This window comes from Eumetopias jubatus, unplaced genomic scaffold (genome assembly GCF_037043125.1).
Source record: "Eumetopias jubatus isolate StellerSeaLion01/CBP00866 unplaced genomic scaffold, mEumJub1_p1.0 scaffold_4, whole genome shotgun sequence".
NCBI lineage: Eukaryota > Metazoa > Chordata > Mammalia > Carnivora > Otariidae > Eumetopias > Eumetopias jubatus.
This window is the reverse complement of record NW_028274810.1, coordinates 34,474,646-34,493,575: the sequence shown is the minus strand read 5'-3', so window position 1 is coordinate 34,493,575 and position 18,930 is coordinate 34,474,646. Positions and strand designations below refer to the sequence as shown.

General features: G+C 37.4%; 1 protein-coding gene across 3 annotated transcripts in view; it reads left to right on the top strand.

Annotated features, from left to right (window-relative positions):
* The window catches only part of HS2ST1 (heparan sulfate 2-O-sulfotransferase 1), a 172,280-nt gene that overhangs the window by 124,345 nt on the left and 29,005 nt on the right, over nt 1-18,930 (top strand). For all 3 annotated transcript variants that reach the window (XM_028102516.2, XM_028102515.2, XM_088022368.1), the window contains one exon: nt 13,272-13,510. In XM_028102516.2, coding sequence (XP_027958317.1) covers nt 13,272-13,510 — 239 coding nt within the window. The remainder of the gene's footprint in view (nt 1-13,271; nt 13,511-18,930) is intronic.

The window sequence follows — 18,930 nt, the reverse complement described above, 5'->3', positions numbered from 1 at the left end:
CAGGTATGAGAATCTAGTTTTCTTTCAGTAAGCCAAATATTTAAAAAAAGATATGTAAAAACTCTTTACTAAATTTTTTTTTGTTTTGGAAAAATACAAAAATATGCCATTAATTTTAACATGTTTTATTATTTTTAAATGAATTAATATTTTTAAAGTTTTACAGTTTTTATTTTTACTAGGATGATAATATAATCCACATGAACAAAAACTCTTTGAAGTCCTCAATTTTTAGGCATATAAAAGAGGTTCCAAGATCAGTAAGTTTGAGAACTGCTGACTTCAAAGTTCATATTCCCAGAATGGTGATTAAGACACTGTGATCTGGCCTCTGCACACTTGTTTGTGTCAGGTTTTACCTCTTGCCCTTACCCCTTCTCCCATATTCTAAGCTTATCAAGAACCACCTTTAGGGCCTACATGCACCATTCAGTATTGTGCCTCCAAGCCCTTTTCCATAGTCACACCATTTTATATTCCCACTAGCAGTGCATGAAGGTTCCAATTCCTCCACATCCTTATTGTTTGGTTGGTTGGTCTGGTTTGGTTTAATTATAGCCATCCTAGTAGGTGTGACTGGTTTTGATTTGTATTTCCCTAACAACTAATGATGTTGAGCATTTTTTTTTATATGTTTGTTGGTCATTTATGTATCATCTTTGGAGAAGTATCTATTCAGATGTTTTGCCCATGTGAGTATTTTCTTCACAATCAGTATGTGTCCATATGAGTAAGTTTACATTTCCCCTTCAATGTGTAAGAGAAAGGAAATTTTAAACTTAAGAGAAGGAAAAAAGCACTTAGGAGGTTAAAAGTTAAAATGAGAGTTTAGATATAAAGTTTACATATAAACATTCCTCTAAAGTTTTCACTATCAGCTCATTTTTTGGATATGGATAAATATTTGTTGCTGTGGCATTGCAATACTGCATAATGAAATATCTGGAAGAGGTAAATCTATGGAGACAACACAGATTGGTAGTTGCCTGGGGTCAGGGGAGAAGGAAATGGGGAGCACTTGCTTACTGGGTGTCAGATTTCCTTCAGGGTGAAGAAGTGTTCAGAACTAGATAGAAATGGCAGTTGCTCACATTGTGAATGTGCTAAATGCCACTGAATTGTTTACTTTAAAATGATTAATTTTATGAGAACTTCACTTTTAAAAATTATCAAAAATAAAATACTCTCAAGATCTTATTAAATGGGTTCATTAATATTAAAAACAAAAGCATTTATAAGACACTCAACAGTGTATAAAGTGCTCATTTTTTTAGAATTTTTTTAATTTATTCATTTGAGACAGAGAGAGAGAGAGCAGGAGCAGTGGGGAGAGGAAGAGGGAGAAGCAGACTCCCCGCTGAGCAGGGAGCCCGACGTGGGGCTCAATCCCAGGACCTGGGGATCACGACCTGATCCGAAGGCAGACGCCCAACTGACTGAGCCACCCAGGTGCCCCAGCACTCATTTATTTTTAATTTAACAAATACTTACTGAGTGCCTTTACATGCAGTGACTTCTCCTAGGCCTTGCAATATAGGTTTTACATATACATTATTCTTGTGCATTAATCCTTAACATTAATGAAAATACATTATAAAAATCAAATTTTCTTTCCAAACTTCATCTCACTGATGAACTACCACTAAAAATATATTGGTCAATGCTCTTGAGATGATTAGGTAAGAATAAGAAAGTAGCTGTTAAATATCACATCAATCCAGTGACCACCAGTATAATTCTTTTTGTTGTTAGGTTACTAAGTTAAAGACATATGAGTTATATTTTACTTAATATACTTGCTAAGCTTGATTGTAGTTTTTTACAGTTATTACACAAATTAAAAAATGTGAAATTCTCCTAAGTTATAACCTTCTTTTATTATCAATCTAAGAAATACACTAATCACCTATATAAAATAATAATATTGGTAGTAGCTAACATGGAGTTCTCACTATGTATTTTAAATTTATATGCATCATCTGTTATATGCATGCTTTGTGGTAAGTTTTTATATGCATTCTCATGTTTTGATTTTTTAAAACAGCCCAAAGAGGCACCATTATTATTACCATCTAGATGAGGAAACTGAGTGTGAAAGAAGTGATCCCTATTTGAATACTGATGTTGAATACTGATGTCAGGATACTGTTCCCATGTGCTCCACATTTAACAGGTTGTCTGAGATTGATTGATTGATTGATTTATTAAAGATTTTATTTATTTATTTGACAGAGAGAGATACAGCGAGAGAGGGAACACAAGCAGGGGGAGTGGAGAGGGACAAGCAGGCCTCCCACTGAGCAGAGAGCCCGATGCGGGGCTCGATCCCAGGACCCTGGGATCATGACCTGAGCCGAAGGCAGATGCTTAATGACTGAGCCACCCAGGCACCCCTAGTTGCCTGAGATTTAGTCTGTTTCTATATTAGTATAGAGTTGAACCGCACAGTTAAATCAGAATGATAATATTATAGAAGTACTTTTTTTTTAGGTACTTATTTTTTAAATATAAAATATTATAGTTAAAAATGATAGGTAAACCAACTTTAAGACTTCATTCTTTATGCATCTCCATCACTTGAAATGAATAATTTGATAGAAAATGGGGATTCAAGCAATCTATTCCTATTTTCAATTTCCATCAGTGAACAGAAAGAAAGAACATTTAAAATTATAGTCCAAGGAATGAAAAGAAAAACTAGTGAGGAAAGGGAACAGAGCCTTAGGAACTCTAAGGGACATGATCAAGTGGACCAACATATACTGTTAATCTTAACTGCAGACCCTTTGTATGTAATAAGTGGCTTTTTTCTTGCTGCTTTCAAGATTCTCAATTTGGCCTTGGCTTTTAACAGTTTAATTTGTCACTGTGGATCTCTTTGAGTTTATCCTTCTCGTAGTTCATTGAGCTTGAATGTATAGATTCATGTCTTATAACAAGTTTTGGAGGTTTTCAACCTTTTTTTCTGCACGTAAGTCCTGTATATGTTTTGTTAGATTTACAACTGGCTATTTTTTGTGTGTGATTATAGATAATATTGTAATTTTTATTTTTGTGTCTATGTGTTTATTTTTAGTATAGAAATACAGTTGTATTTTGTATTTTTTTTAATTTATTTTTTTTGAGGGGGAGGGGCGAGCAGAGGGAAAGGGAGGGAGAGAATCTTAAGCAGGCTCCACACCCAGCATGGAGCCCGACGCAGGGCTCGATCTCATGACCCTGAGATCATGACCTGAGCTGAAATGAAGAGTAGGACATTTAACCCACTGAGTCACCCAGGCACCCCTGGATTTTGTATTTTTATTTTATATCCTGGAACTTTGGTGAACTGACTTATTCTAGGATTCTTTTGTTTTTGTAGATTCCTTGTGATTTTCTTTGTAGAAAATTGTATCATCTTCAAATAGGGTTGCTTTAATGCACTAGTTAGAACTTCCAACACTATGTTAAATAAGAGTAGTGAAACTGTACAGTAGCCTTGTTCCTGATCTTAGAAGGAAAGCATTCAATTTCAGTTTTTCACTATTAACTATAATGGTAGCTGTAGAATTTTGTAGAGGAACTTTTTCTGTATTCCTATTTTTCTGAGAGTTTTTATCATGAACTGAAGTTCACTTTTGCCAGATCCCTGGATATTTCATTTTCAGAAGTTTCAAAACTATGAATTCAATTTCCTTAATAGTTATAAAGCAGTTCAAATTATAAATTTCATATTGAATGAGTTCTCACAGTTTTTCAAGGAAGTTGTCCATTTTATCAGGCTGTCAAATTTATGTGTGTAAAGTTATAGTGTTCTATCCTTTTGATGTCTGCAAAATCTCTAGTGAGGTCTTGTTTGCTCCTAATATTAATAATTTATCTTTATTTTTATCAGTCTTGCTAAAATTTTATCAGTTTGTTTTTTTTTTCAGAGAACCAATTATTTGTTTTATTCATTCCCCCCCATATTGTTCTGTTTTCAGTTTCATTGGTTTTGTTCTTACTATTCCATTCCTTCTTGCTTTAAGTTTTATCTTCCTCTTTTTCTGGTTTTTGAGGTAGGAGCTTAGATGATTGGTTGAAGACTAATCTTTTTTGATGTATGCGTGTAGTGTTGTAAATTTCCCTCTCAGTCCTGCATTAGCTGTATCCCACAAATTTTCTTTTAATTCGCTTCAATGTCTTTTTAAAATTTCCCATGATACTTTAATTTTTTGTTTGTTCTCTCTGGTTTTGTTGTTTCTGTTTTCTTCTTTCTGCATTCCTGTAGGTTTTATGTATTTTTTAGAATTGTGATTTATCTAGTGTTTTTGAGTTTAAAGTCTTCATATAGCTTTTTTCATGGTTGCTTTGTCTATTGTATTTATACAAATATCACTTGTCACAGTCTACTGGTGTCATAATTTTACCAATTCAAGTGAAGTATAGATACCTTACCGCCTTTTACATCCCTTTACTATCTGTCATTTACAATATAATTGTCTTAAATACTTCCTCTGTATATATTTAGAACCACATCACACAATGTTTAGATAACTTTCTTTAGCTAACCTTTTTTTAAAATTTTTTATTGTTATGTTAATCACCATACATTACATCATTAGTTTTGGATGTAGTGTTTCATAATTCATTGTTTGTGCATAACACCCAGTGCTCCACCCAGAACGTGCCCTCTTTAATACCCATCACCAGGCTAACCCATCCCCCCACCCTCCTCCCCTCTAGAACCCTCAGTTTGTTTCTCAGAGTCCATCGTCTCTCATGGTTGGTCTCCCCCTCTGATTTCCCCCCCTTCATTTTTCCCCTCCTGCTATCTTCTTTTTTCTTCTTAACATATATTACATTATTTGCTTCAGAGGTACAGCTTAGTTTTCTTTCAGATGAGACTATCTCATTTAACTTTTTCATTCCTAAAGATTATTTTCTCTGGGTATAGGATCTTTTTGTTTCAGTGCTTGAGAAACATTGTGCCACTTCATGCTGTTATTCTACTATTCCAGTTTTCTCCTATAGTTAAGGCTTCATGTGCTCTGGCTACTTTCAAGATTTTTTTGTCTTTATTTTTCAGAAGTTTAATTATGATGTGTCCTGTTATTGGATATCTTTGGTTTATCTTGTTTGGAGTTTGCCCAATATTTGGAACCTTTATGTTTAGGTCTCTTGTCAGAATGTCATGTTTTCAGCTGTGAATTCTTTCAGTACTATTATAGCCCTGCCTTCTTTCTCCTCTCATTTCAAGACTCTGTGACAGAGGGGTGCCTGGGTGGCTCTGTTGGTTAAGTATCCAACTCTTGGTTTCTGCTCAGGTCATGATCTCAGGGTTGTAAGATCGTGCCCCACATTGGGCTCCGTGCTCAGCACGGAGTCTGCTTGAGATTTCTCTCTTTCTCCCTCTGCCCCTCCTGCTTGTGTGCTCTCTCTCTCTCTCTCAAATACATAGATCTTTTGTTATATCCCACAGTTCCCTCAGGCTCTGTTATTGTTTGCAACATATTTTCTCACTGTTACTGCTATTGGGTAATTTCTTTTGTTCTGTCTTCCAGTTTATTAAACTTTTCTCCTTTCTTACCTACCATTCTGCTGTTGAGCCTATTCAGTTTTTTATTTTGATTATTTTAATTTTGAGTTCTGAAATTTCCATTTAAATCTTTTTTATATATTCTTTTTTATTACTGAGCCCATTTGCTGAGGCTTTCTGTTTATTCATTTGGTTCAAGCTTGTTCATAATTGTTCATGAAAGCATTTTTATCATGACCACTTTAAATCTTTTAATAATTCTAACATCTCTGTCATCTGGATGTTGTTTCTTGATTGTCTCTGTTCATTGGGTTTGAGATCTTCCTGGTTCTCGATATGTTGAGTAGTATTTGGTTGAAACTTGGACATTTTTGTATTCTGATATGACTCTGGATCGTATTTAAATCTGTTTCAGTTGATTTTTTCTGACGCTGCTCTGGCAAGGGGAGGGGTGCTCCTTTTTTACTTCCAAGTGGAACTGGAAGTCCAGATCCTCTTTTAGCCATTGTCAACGGCCAGTGGGCTCATTCTTACTGCTGGGCAGAGATGGGAGTGGCTTTAGCACACTGGGGGACGGTGCAAGTCCTGACTCTCCACCTGTCTCCTCTAACACTGCCAAGAAGGGGAGGGTAGGGGTCCCACATCACTGCCGTGTGGAAGTAGGTGTGTTTGCATGGTCTCCCTGACACTGTAGAGGAGGCTTGATACCTGCTGCCTGGGATGAAGGTCCTGGCTCCCTGCTTGGTCTTCTCTGACACCACCCTATCAGGGACATTGAGTACTTCATTACAGCCTTGTGAGGGTAGAAGTCTGGGCTGCCTACCTGTCCTGTGAGGGTAGAGAGGAGACCAGTTTTTTCTGTAGGGTTTGACTAGAGATGTCATTGTCTAAGAGTTTTCAGTCTTGCTTTGCTGTCACTCCCTTGGTCCTTTGGCTAGAGAATAGGCTATTGTTTGGGTTCTTCCTGTGTGTGCACATTTCTGGGCTGCCAGCCACTACTGCTCCAGAGCTGGGGTATGTGACGGGAACTTGCCACTTTGTCATTCCTGAGTCCCAAGAACCCTAACTAGTTGGCCGGCTGCCTTCTCTCCTACCTTCTAGTCTTGTGCTTGTCTTATATATAACATCCAGGGTTTTTAGTTGTCCATAGTGGAAAGAATAGCAAAAGATTGTTCTTCTCCATCTACCTTGAAGTGAAAGGTGCTATCAGCTCTTTTTTTTCTTTTTACACGATGATCCACTTAAACATAACTTTTTTTTTTAATTTTTTTTAATTTTTTTTATTTTTTTTTAAAGATTTTATTTATTTATTTGAGAGAGAGAGAATGAGAGAGAGAGAGCATGAGAGGGAAGAGGGTCAGAGGGAGAAGCAGACTCCCTGCTGAGCAAGGAGCCCGATGCGGGACTCGATCCCGGGACTCCAGGATCATGACCTGAGCCGAAGGCAGTCGCTTAACCAACTGAGCCACCCAGGCGCCCTTAAACATAACTTTTAATGATAGCTCAAGCACCCTTTGTTGACTGCCTGGAAACTACACAAGAAAGCACTGGCCAGTGTTCAGTGTCCAGCCTTCAGCCTTTCATGCAGAAATTTATTGTCAGTCCCCATGGTGGTTGAGTTCAAGGAGACTGATCCAGCCTGAAAATATTCTTAAGAAAATGATGTATACAATGAGACAGCCAATTTATTTAATTTATAGTGATTGCCAAGTACTACATCCGTGAGGATCAGGTGGTGGTGTTTTTTTGTTTTTTTAGTGATTTTATTTATTTGACAGAGACACAGCGAGAGAGGGAAACACAGGCAGGGGGAGTGGGAGAGGGAGAAGCAGGCTTCCTGCCGAGCAGGGAGCCCGATGCGGGGCTTGATTCCAGGACCCCGGGACCATGATCTGAGCCAAAGGCAGACGCTTAACGACTGAGCCACCCAGGTGCCCCATGGTGGTGTTTGGTTAGATAGTACATTCACAGCAAGTGGTGCTGAAGAAAGAATCAGTTAGATAGCTTCATAAGAACTTTCTTTTGGTGCAACTTTGTCCCTTCCTACTTTACATAGTGTATACATATTTTGGGGAATAAATTATACTTCATAACAAGGTTGGAGATTTACACAGTTTAGGGTTTGTCCCTAGAGAGTGCTGAGGATCCACTTTAGTTCAGACGTTTGATGATACCACGCTGTTAGAGCCCAGTTTATCTAGCTGTGCAGCAGGCATACTTGCATTGTCCAGACAGGTCAAGTTTTGTGCCAGGGCATCCTTACCCATGCACAGTTCTCAGGTGGACACTGCTGGTTTCCTCAGTGAGTTCTCTTTGCCTACAGTCCTTACTTATGAGTAACCTATTTTTATATATATGTGTATATACTACTGCCTTAAGGCAATTTACTGTTAGGTTTGTTGTCCTTGGAGCTTTTTTTTTTTAAGTAATGAATCTGGGGTCACAGAGCCCCCTTCCTGAAATGCCCAAGTCAGTCTTTCTGGAGAGAGAGGGTCCATAGTTTTTATCATACTCTTAGGACCCAGAAAGTCATGATGCCACTAATACTTTTGCTCTGCCCTGTCATGCATATATGGTTTAAATCTCTTATGAGCCATCTTAGCTTATTATCTCCTGAAGTATTAATAGTGTCTTGCCCACTTCTGTGTTTTTCTTAATAATTGTAAATATTAAAATTTGGTAATTTTTTCTTAGTATTCTTTACCTTTTATTTATTACATATTTACTTGTATTCTTTTTTTTTTAGATATTTATTTATTTGACAGAGAGAGACACAGTGAGAGGGGGAACACAAGCAGGGGGAGTGGGAGAGGGAGAAGCAGGCTTCCCACTGAGCAGGAAGCCCGATGCGGGGCTCGATCCCAGGACCCTGGGATCATGACCTGAGCCGAAGGCAGACGCTTAACAACTGAGCCACCCAGGCGCCCCATGTATTCTAACTATATATTTTTTACTTTAACATGCAGAAGTTTCAGTATTTGAAGACAAGGCAATGTATTGCTCTTTCCTTCTGTTATTTCTTTTCTCCCTTAAGTCCTAATCTGTTACCCACAATACAGAGATACACTACACATTTTGGACATTTGTGAAGTATTTATTTTCTGCTGAGACCATTTTAAAATTGAGCTGTGGCAGGGGAAGAGAGTTATATATGCATGGGTCCTTTAATTTGTATAAAACACAAAATTTATTTCTCTTATTTCTCTATAAATGTATAAGTTAAATTATTTAGTACATTGAACATTTAATAACATGTTCAAAGAGAAAAGATGTTCCCCAAAACAGTAATCTTACTGTTAAAAAAAATTGTCATTAAAAGATGTGATTTAAAAAAAAAATCTTTTCTTCACTTCTGTTTTCTTTCGTTTTTCATAGTCTGATACATACATCTTTGTGACTTTAATGCTATGTATGATCTGGTTTGGTGTATTTAGTGCAATGTTTTATATTTAGCTTGATCATTACATTCTGGTCCTAAATAAGGCCTTTAATGCCCTGCCAATGCAGAAATAGGTAATTACTGCTGTTATGAATGGTCTTTTAAAAGACTTGAGTTTGTTGATAATTTGCCGCAAGGAAAGGTTCATTGAGCTGAGATATATGCCACCCTGCACAGGAGCCTAGAAGAACTAGAATCGCCATGGAGTTCAGTGTCTGTCTTCAGTGTTGTGCACGTTAGTGCCAGTGGTGCCTGGCTTGTCTGTAATTTCATGACTCTCGGATCGCACCCCATGTTGTTTGTAGGCTAAACATTTTGTGGTGGTTCTGAAATAGCTTGCGTAGCAGATTCTTTATAATTCTTTACTCAAACATGAAAAAAAACATGACTTCAGAAAGCATCATAAGTATTTTAAATTACTGCCTACATTCTCTAAGTGCACTATAAGTGTGCTGTAACTAATAAAGCTTCCCCATTGATTTAAGAGAGTCTCGGAAGAAGCTGTACTAACTAGATGCAGAGCATCTTTGATAAAAAAGAATTGGAACTGTCGAATACCTAGTAAGTAAAGAATATGGCTATATTGCAAACACCCTTACTGATTTTACACTTGTCACAGGTGGAAAGAGATAGTATTTTACCATCAACAATTATTACTCTTATTCAACTAAGCGAGACTTGATTTTTTTTAAAAGATTTATTTATTTATTTTAGAGAAAGAGAAAGCATGAACCAAGGGGAGGGGGAGAGAGAATCTCAAGCAGACTCCCCGCTGAGCATGGAGCCCACCTCGGGGCTCCACCTCAGGACCCTGAGATCATGACCTGAACCGAAATCAAGAGTCAGACACTTAACTGACTGAGGCACCCAGGTGCCCCAAGATTTGATGTTATAAACAAACATTATCAGCAAAAATGCTCTTGATATTCCACACTGTTTTTATCTTTTTATGTAGTTTTAGGCATAACACTATGTTAATAATTATCCTGTTTGGTAAAGCAAAGTAAAAACACTTGAAAAATAGAAAATGCATATAAATATGTTATTGAATGAGGAAAGTATTGACTCGCATATTTGTACCTTTGCATAGAAGTCTTTTTAAATTGTGTTAATATATACTGCATACAATTTAATACACATGATAAACCAAGAACTATGATTAATTTTTACAATATGTAACATGGTCTGGCTGGAGTTTTATCACTATAAAAAATTTTTAAAAATCCACAGATTAAATGATCACTTCTTTTTAAAAATATTTTTAAGGGGCGCCTAGGTGGCTCAGTTGGTTAAATGTCTGCCTTCGACTCAGGTCATGATCCCAGGGTCCTGGGATCGAGTCCCACAAGGGGCTTCCTGCTCGGTGGAGAGTCTGCTTCTCCCTCTTCCTCTGCCTGCTGCTCCCCCTGCTTGTTTGTTTTCTTTCTCTCTCTCTGTCAAATAAGTAAATAAAATCTTAAAAAAAATTTTTTTTAATTTAGTAGCTGATTTTCCCAACAGTTGTTGGGCATATAAAATTTTATTAAGTAGATAATTATAAATACTATTAATGTTGCAGATTTTCTTTAGTCATTAAGTATTCTGTAGGTAAAAGGGGTACCCGTATATGAAATAACACAGGAAGTCTTCTTTTCCAAGTACTTGATTTCAGAAAAACCAGTTAAAGTCAAGTCAGCATCGTTGCTTGTAAGTGAATCTTTTAAAGGCAATTTGATGCACGTCTGGGCTGCTAGAGGAGACCTCTCACGCTTCTGTCAGCCCTTGAATGACAACAGCACTGTTTTATTTCCCTCTGTGGAAAGAGGATGGCGTATGTACCTAAAAATATCGTGATAGTTTTGGATCTGATGACAGTTTGAGGTTGTTTGGGAGATAAGAGTTCTTAAAAATTATTGAATATAATAATGTGTGTAGGTTCTCAATAAATACTTGTTGAATTTAACCTGAGATAGCTTCCAGATCTTATGTAGATGTTTGTAACCTCATATATTACCTTGATTTGTAGGTCCATTTGGAAGGTGCTGTCAGTTTGAAAAGTATTATGCTTTCTATCATGTAGCATGTGATTCTTAAGTCTGCCCTGCTTCCTTTTTCTTTTTCTTGTTAGCCTCCTTCTATAGATTATCTCTACTTGCTACTTGAATGTTGGTATTTCCTAAGATTCTGTCCCAGAGTCTCTTTCCCATGCTACATATTCTAGATTATCTAGGCAGTTGCATTCATTTCCGTCGTTTTCCCAGATATCTTCTACTTGAATATTTATTCTCAACTCTTGACCTTTGTGCCCCATTATCTACATAACATCTCCTGGATTATCCCAGGCAATCCAACAGTGTGTTCAACATTAAGCTCATTTCCTTCTCTGCACATTCCCATCCAACTCTCCCAAGGGGAAGAAAAAAAAAAAAAAGGAAACATACATGCATATACATATAGATAAACATATGCACTACTCCTCCTGTTTTGGAAAGCCCACAGGCCTGGAACTTTTTTTTTTAAGATTTTATTTATTTATTTGAGAGAGAGAATGAGATAGAGCATGAGAGGGGGGAGGGTCAGAGGGAGAAGCAGACTCCCTGCTGAGCAGGGAGCCCGATGTGGGACTCGATCCCAGGACTCCAGGATCATGACCTGAGCTGAAGGCAGTCACTTAACCAACTGAGCCACCCAGGCACCCAGGCCTGGAACTTTTATTCAAGTCTTGTGAATGTGAATCCTCAGCTCAGAGTATATTTTCTATAATGTGGTGACCATATCTTCTGAACCAAAATATAAGATGCATGGTTTGACAGTATTTGAAGCCTGCGCTTGTTACTGTAATTATACCTCATTGCTTTTTCACGTCATTGTATTAAGTCATGCTTTATGGTAGACAGATACTAATAACATACAATATTAAAAAATTGCTATTATGAGACATGTGGTATGTGGGACATATGCATGCATTGTGTGTGTGATTGTGCCTAGTTAGGGAGATCAGATAATACTTCCCCTTTGAGCAATGATGACATTCCATGTGGAGGTTGAGGAATTCACCAGGCTGCATTAGGGTACAGGAGAAATGGAGGAGTGTGAGAGAGCTTGCACAAAGATCTGGTGGTAGGAGGGTGCACAGTATGTGTCTCTGTGCAAGGTAATTATAATCTTGTTAGAGGTTTTTATCCCCTCATTTCTCTCTTCCCCCTCTCTTGCTTCCTTATTCTAAAAAACATTCAAAGCTAATGTTTATATTAAAAAGAGAATAATAGTAATAGGATACAAAATGCTAACTGCTTTTCAAACTGCATGGTAGTGATTTGAATTAGATGAACCGTAGAATTTAAGGAGTAAACATGGCCAGGACTGGGACACCTGGGTGGCTCAGCCAGTTAAGTGTCTGCCTTCAGCTCCGGTCATGATCCCGTGGTCCTTAGATCGAGTCCCACATCGGGCTCCTTGCTCAGCGGGGAGCCTGCTTCTTCCTCTTCCTGCAACTCCCCCTGCTTGTATGCGTGCTCTCTCTCTCTCTCTCTCTCTCCCTCTCTCACAGATAAATAAAAAATTAAAAAACAAAACAAAACACAGCCAAGACTTGCAACACCAAAAAGAAAAAGGATTTGTAATGGTACAGTTTCTACTCTTGTTACCTAAAATCACTCCAGCATTTATAACCATTGCCCTGCTACCTTTTGATAAACCAGGGAGTAATTAAATCCTAAGTATAAATTTCAGAATCTTTGCTTAAATTCTAAGTGACTTATTTTCTAAATGTACTTTTTACCATGAAGTTTAGTATTCCGTGCAATCTGTCTTTGTGTGTTTGAAAGTTAATTCAGGCTGTAGAAATTCTATTAGAATGTAGTGTGGGACGCCTTGGGTGGCTCAGTTGGTTAAGTGTCTGCCTTTGGCTCAGGTCATGATACCAGGGTCCTGGGATTGAGCCCTGCGTCAGGCTCTCTGGTCCTTGGGGAGTCTGCTTCTCCCTCTCCCTCTGCCTGTCGCTCCGCCTGCTCGTGCTTGTGCGTGCTCTCTCTCTCTCTCTCTCTCTCTGTCAAATAAATAATAAAATAAAATATTTTTTTAAAAATTCTAAAAAAAAAAAACCAAAAAACGTAATGTGACTTTTGAACTACATCGGTCTCTGGTCTGTGGTATTCTAAACTTGATGACTGTTTATTCTGTTGTTCTGTATATGCATGTGTATTATATTTCAAAGAGTGATTCTGAATGTTCGGTCTTCAAAACATTTCTTCAAGTGCTCTTAGTCATTTCTTGAATAGGAAAATTATGTTCGAGGAATTGGAAATTATTTTCATTGTCTTTAAACAGTGAGCTCATAACTATTTTTCTTTGCAGAAAGGGCTATTGCAAGACATGAAGTTCGAGAAATTGAGCAGCGACATACAATGGATGGTCCTCGGCAAGAGGCAGTGCTGGATGAGGAAGAAGACATGGTGATCATTTATAACAGAGTCCCCAAAACTGCAAGCACCTCCTTTACCAATATTGCCTATGACCTGTGTGCAAAGAATAAATACCATGTTCTTCACATCAACACTACCAAAAATAATCCAGTGATGTCACTACAAGACCAGGTAAACACGTAGGGGATAAGTAAATGTTTTCTGATACTTCCTCACTCATATTTTGTATTTCAAGAGGAAAAAGCATTTTAAGGGGTATGTGTATTGACCCCAATGAATTGTAAGTCTCTTGGGGTACAGGACCAAACAAACGTTTTTTTAAAGATTTTATTTATTTGAGAGAGAGAGAGAGCATGCATGAGTTGGGGGCGGGGAGCACAGAGGGAGACGGAGAAGCAGGCTCCTTGCTGAGCAGAGAGCCAGCCATGGGACTCGATCCCAGGATCCTGGGGTCACGACCTGAGCCGAAGCAGATGCTTAAATCAACTGAGTCACCCAGGTGCCCCCCCAAACAAACTTCTCTATAATTTTGCATTTTTCACAGTATTTGGTATATTTCCTTGCATATTATATGTATTTAAATATTTGTAAAATTAATGAACTTATTAAAAGCTTGAATTTTTGAAGAGAAAATGATGCTCTTTAGTATGGTATCCTTTTAAAAATATGAAATATTTTTAGCAAGATACCTTACAAAAAAAATCATTCTGTTGTCTCATTTTATGATAAAGAAATCTTTAATGAATACCTGTGTTCTGTATTGCTTAGTTTTGTGACTAGCCTCCTAAACTTCATCTTATCTTTACTAGTAGTTTATATAATATTAGCTACAAACTCCTGGAGAACGGGAATTGTGGCTTATATTTTTAACATAACCTTGCCTTTAAATTGTTGAGAAACTTTAGATAAACAAATGGATAGATATGAAATAGTCTTAAGAAAAGTAGAGGAAATTAATCTCATGAAATAAAATCACTTATCTCTTTAGCAATAGTAGCACACATTTTCTCCACACCTGGAGTTCTCACTATAATTATAAATAAATAGAATTCTCTATAAATATTGAAGGGAATGGGAATTGGGGCCTATGAGGATAAAAGATAATATTTGAAAATACTATGTAGGATTAAATACCATGTTAAGGTAGCCTTATTAGAAAGGTTTTGTGATAGTCATACAGTTAAGAATGTATTTATCTGTTTGAAAACAGCTGAACTTGTTTATTACAGAACTGATTCTTATCCTACTCTTAAGCAAACTTATAATCCTTATACTGAAGCAAGAGAGTAACACTGATACATAAGGTTAAGGTTTGCTTTCTTAGATGTTTGTAAAAGCTAATAGTATATGGTATATCATCTGCCCATATAATTCTTGGCTCTCTGCAGTAACCTCAATTACTCTTTTTCATAAAACCAAAAATCTACATCCATCAGCCGAACTAAATAACTCTCCTGTAAATGAGAAGAAACATGAGCTTATTTAGCTAAGTGGGTCATAAAAACTATTCATTATGTAATATTGTATATCTCAAGGGCAAGTATCCTAAATAATCCATTTTTATATAGTGTGTGGTAGATGTTAAATTTCTTTGCTTGATTGCTTTTCAAAATACATCTTGGTTTAAAAGGAACATCTCTTAATATTCACATAGTAATTTTAGATTTATTCAGTAGTATTTTTTTAGAAAATATAAAGTTACCTTGCTTAGTTTGTGTCCAGCATTACAGAGTTGTATGGCAGCTATAAGATGTCTTACAGTGATATTGGCCATTTTTTTTTTCATGAAATAAGAGTCTCTGGAAGCTCTCCACATATGACATTTACAGGCATCATGTAGTGATACATTTTCCCAGTTGCATTTGGATGAGATAAAACTTCTGTTTTTCTTTCAATAGCTTGTTAGTTATATATAGGAAAAAAAAACCCATTAGAAGAGAAGCATAAACGCTATCTTAAAAGCAGTTGGATTACATAATGAGCAGCACTTAAAACATGTTTGTGTGGGACAGAGTAGAGAAATAAGTCTCTAGCTCCAGCTCTTTCCTGGATGTATTTTGTACATACTGTACTAGGGACTGTGCTAAACTGTTCACATGTTTAATTATTCTCAGATTTTAGAGGCAAAGTCCAAATATTTTGAGTCAGGTATGAAGCTGTTGAGTGGATAATAGCTATCTCTGCATATTCTTCCATCCTTAGGAATAGTTGTCAACTCTGCTCTCACGTTTTCATTTATTTATTGAGTATGTAATATATACAGAGATGGTGCTACATTCTTTTTTTTTTTTTTAAGTTTTGGGGGTGCCTGGGTGGCTCAGTTGGTTAAGCAACTGCTTTCGGCTCAGGTCATGATCCTGGAGTCCCGGGATCAAGTCCCGCATTGGGCTCCCTGCTCAGCAGGGAGTCTGCTTCTCCCTCTGACCCTCCCCCCTCTCATGTACTCTCTCTATCTCATTCTCTCTCTCAAATAAATAAATAAATAAAATATAAAAAAAATATTAAAAAGGTTTTATTTTATTAGAGAGAGAGAACGAGCAGGGGGAGCAGCCGGCAGAGTAGCGGGCAGAGTCAGTCTCTCCAATGAGCAGGGAGCCCGATGAAGGACTCGATCCCAGGACCCTGGGATCATGACCTGAGCCGAAGGCAGACACTTAACAACTGAGCCACCCAGGCGTCCCTGGTGCTACATTCTTAAAGAAATACGAAGCAAGGCCACATCTTTCAAGAAGCTTATTTGTAATTTACTTGGAACATAAAACATAGATGTAGGAACTATGAAGATTATTTAAAGAAAACATCATTTTATGGTATTCTTACCAAATTATTTAATCCAAAATGTTTCTCACCAGAATGTTTAATCCAGACCTAATCTTGAACAAACAGGCAAATCCGTCTTGTTAGAGCATTCTCCAGATTAATTGTCCTGAACTCTTGTATCAACATCATGACAATCAAACAAGGTTTGGTTGGGGATGAGGCCGGACAGTCCTCTCTAGAGGTGAGGAGACTAAGAGATATGAAAACCAAATGTAATGTGCGATTTGTAATTGGATCCTTGATCAAAAATGTCTGCTGCTTGTTTTCAAATGGTTCAGAAAAAAAGCGTGTGTGTGCATATGGAGAGAACAAAGAGAGAAGCAAAAAATGGCAAAATGTGAAGTTAGTGAATCTTAGTGAATGGGTATACAGATGTTCACCGTATTATTCTTTCAACTTTTCTGCAGTTCAGAGATCTTTCACAATTAAGAAATTGTAATAAAATAAGAGGAAAAGTTAGAACAAGGAAATGAAAAGATAAGCATTTGAGAGTATGAGGCATGGGAAGAGTAAGCAGTGAGAGGGAGACAGACTCAGTCATGGGAGGTATATCTGTGAGGCATGCTTTACTCAGTGAATAGGCAGGGATTGTCAGGAGACAGGTGATTAGTTAGCTCTTGTAGTTAGAAAACGAAGTTTACTCTGCTATCATGAAAGTGTCTGCTGTAGAGAACGTCTTGTCTATAAGTAACTGTCAGGGGTTAAGTGGCAGGGTCTTTTAGGATCTTTCTTAATTCTTTTCTACTCTTCATCTGTTTAGGTTTGTGATCATATTTAACTCCTTTCTAAGCATTGGAAATATTCTAGAATTTGCATTCTCTGTAGGACAACATAGTAATTTTTTTCTTTTAATTCATTGTTAGGGCACCTTCTGGTCTTTTGCATTAGAGCCCATGATTTGATGTTAGTTACAGATACTGATATTTCAGAGCATCACTTTAGATGAGTGCTTCCTAACTTGTAATGTGTGTATCAATCATCAAAGTACAGATTCTGATTCAGAAGGACTAAGATGGAACCTGCTGCCAAAACGGATTCTTCTGGTCCTTGAACCACAGTTTGAGTAGCAAAGATCTAGAACCTAGTTCTCAATAGGTTATGAGAAGATACATATTATAGTCTTCCTAGGATGGTGAAGTACTTGTCTTTAAATTTATATTCCAACCTCCCCATCAAAATCCATATTCCTTACCTTGGCCCCCAGGCCCTTTTAAATCTAGCCCTTGTCCATTACTCCATCCTCTTGTTTATAGCCACATTGGCCTTTTGGTTCATTGAATGTACCAAGCCTTTCCCATTTCAAGGCCTCTGCACTTAACATTTTGTCTTAGAATACACTTCTTCTGGTTTCTCACCATTGACTTCATGTTATCCTTTTAACATCCTCTCAGAAAAACCTTATTTGGCTATCCTATATATTAAATACTTCCTCCAAGTTACTGTGCACCATCATTCTATATGTATCTTTCCTATTACTTACTGATTTATTGGTTTCCTATTGGTCTTTTCCTCTGTATAAGCTCCTAAAAGGCAGGAACCTTGTTCATGATATTATTCACCACTGTATTCCTTGTGTTTAGAATGGTGTCTGAGACATAGTACATATACGCTCCATAAAATTTTTGTTAAACGAATGAATGAGAGAACAAATGAATGGACTTAGGTTCTGAAAGTAGTTCTTAGTTGAGCACAATGCCAGTGATGATAATTACTGGCAGAATGAGGCCCTCTGATTGATGGTAATATGTTCTCCCCTTACCTCAAGTGATTTGGGACACACCCACCCTTCTGCAAAAAGGACTGAACAATACAGTTGTGGACTTGGGTGAAATATGTTCTGTTGCTGCCGAACCTTTCTTATATTTTATCCAAGTATTATTCACTTTTCCTTTTTGTGTAGAAAACTTCCTCTCTAGTTTAGTGTCATAAAACTACCCAGAGCTGTACAGTGGATGTTTATTTTAAGTATAGGCATGAGTAGGAGTTTGGTGTACAATAATTACTCAAGTTAATAGTAGTATTCATTCACTAGATAGTAATTACAAAGTTGGAATTTGGCCAGGATTGTCAGGATAACATTCCTACTTATAGACAGTGAAGGCAAGTTCTTTCAGATAATTAATGTTGAGATGAATCTTATTAAAAATGTAGGTCTAGGTACACTGTTATGGTGCTTTCTTAGCTTTTTCTGTCGCACTGATTCAGGTCTGAGTCTACTAATAGATAAATCACAGCACCAATCCCTACATCGCTTGTATTTTCCCTAAAGGTCTCCTCTGATGACTTGCTAGCCTGACTCTGCTTGAGTTATAAAATCTGACAGAAATCACAGTTTCGGATCTGCTCCAGGCTAGCTTTAAAACATCTCTTTTCGTGTAGTATATCTAACAACTACTTCTGAAAAGTCCTTCTTGATGGAAAGGAAGGAAGTATGGAAATACTCTTTGAATAAGTTCACTACGGTGACTTTATTTCTTCTCCCCGAGCCACTGTGTTCAGTGTCTTCTGTCTCCTTAAATCCATTTGCCACTATTATGCTTTGCTCCTTTCACCTACCACTTTCCCTTTCACTAGTGCCAAATGTAGTCGGTGAGAGTCCATAGTGAATGGCGTGCAAGTTTGCTCACCTAGTCTCCACTTCCACTCACTCCTCTCTGTTCCAGAGCCTTATCTCGAGGTCTTGAGCAGGATGCCCCACTGCGGTGGAAAACCTGAAGAAAAACCGAAAGACTAGGCGAGTGGTGCAGGAGAGGTGAGAGGGCAGAAAATCA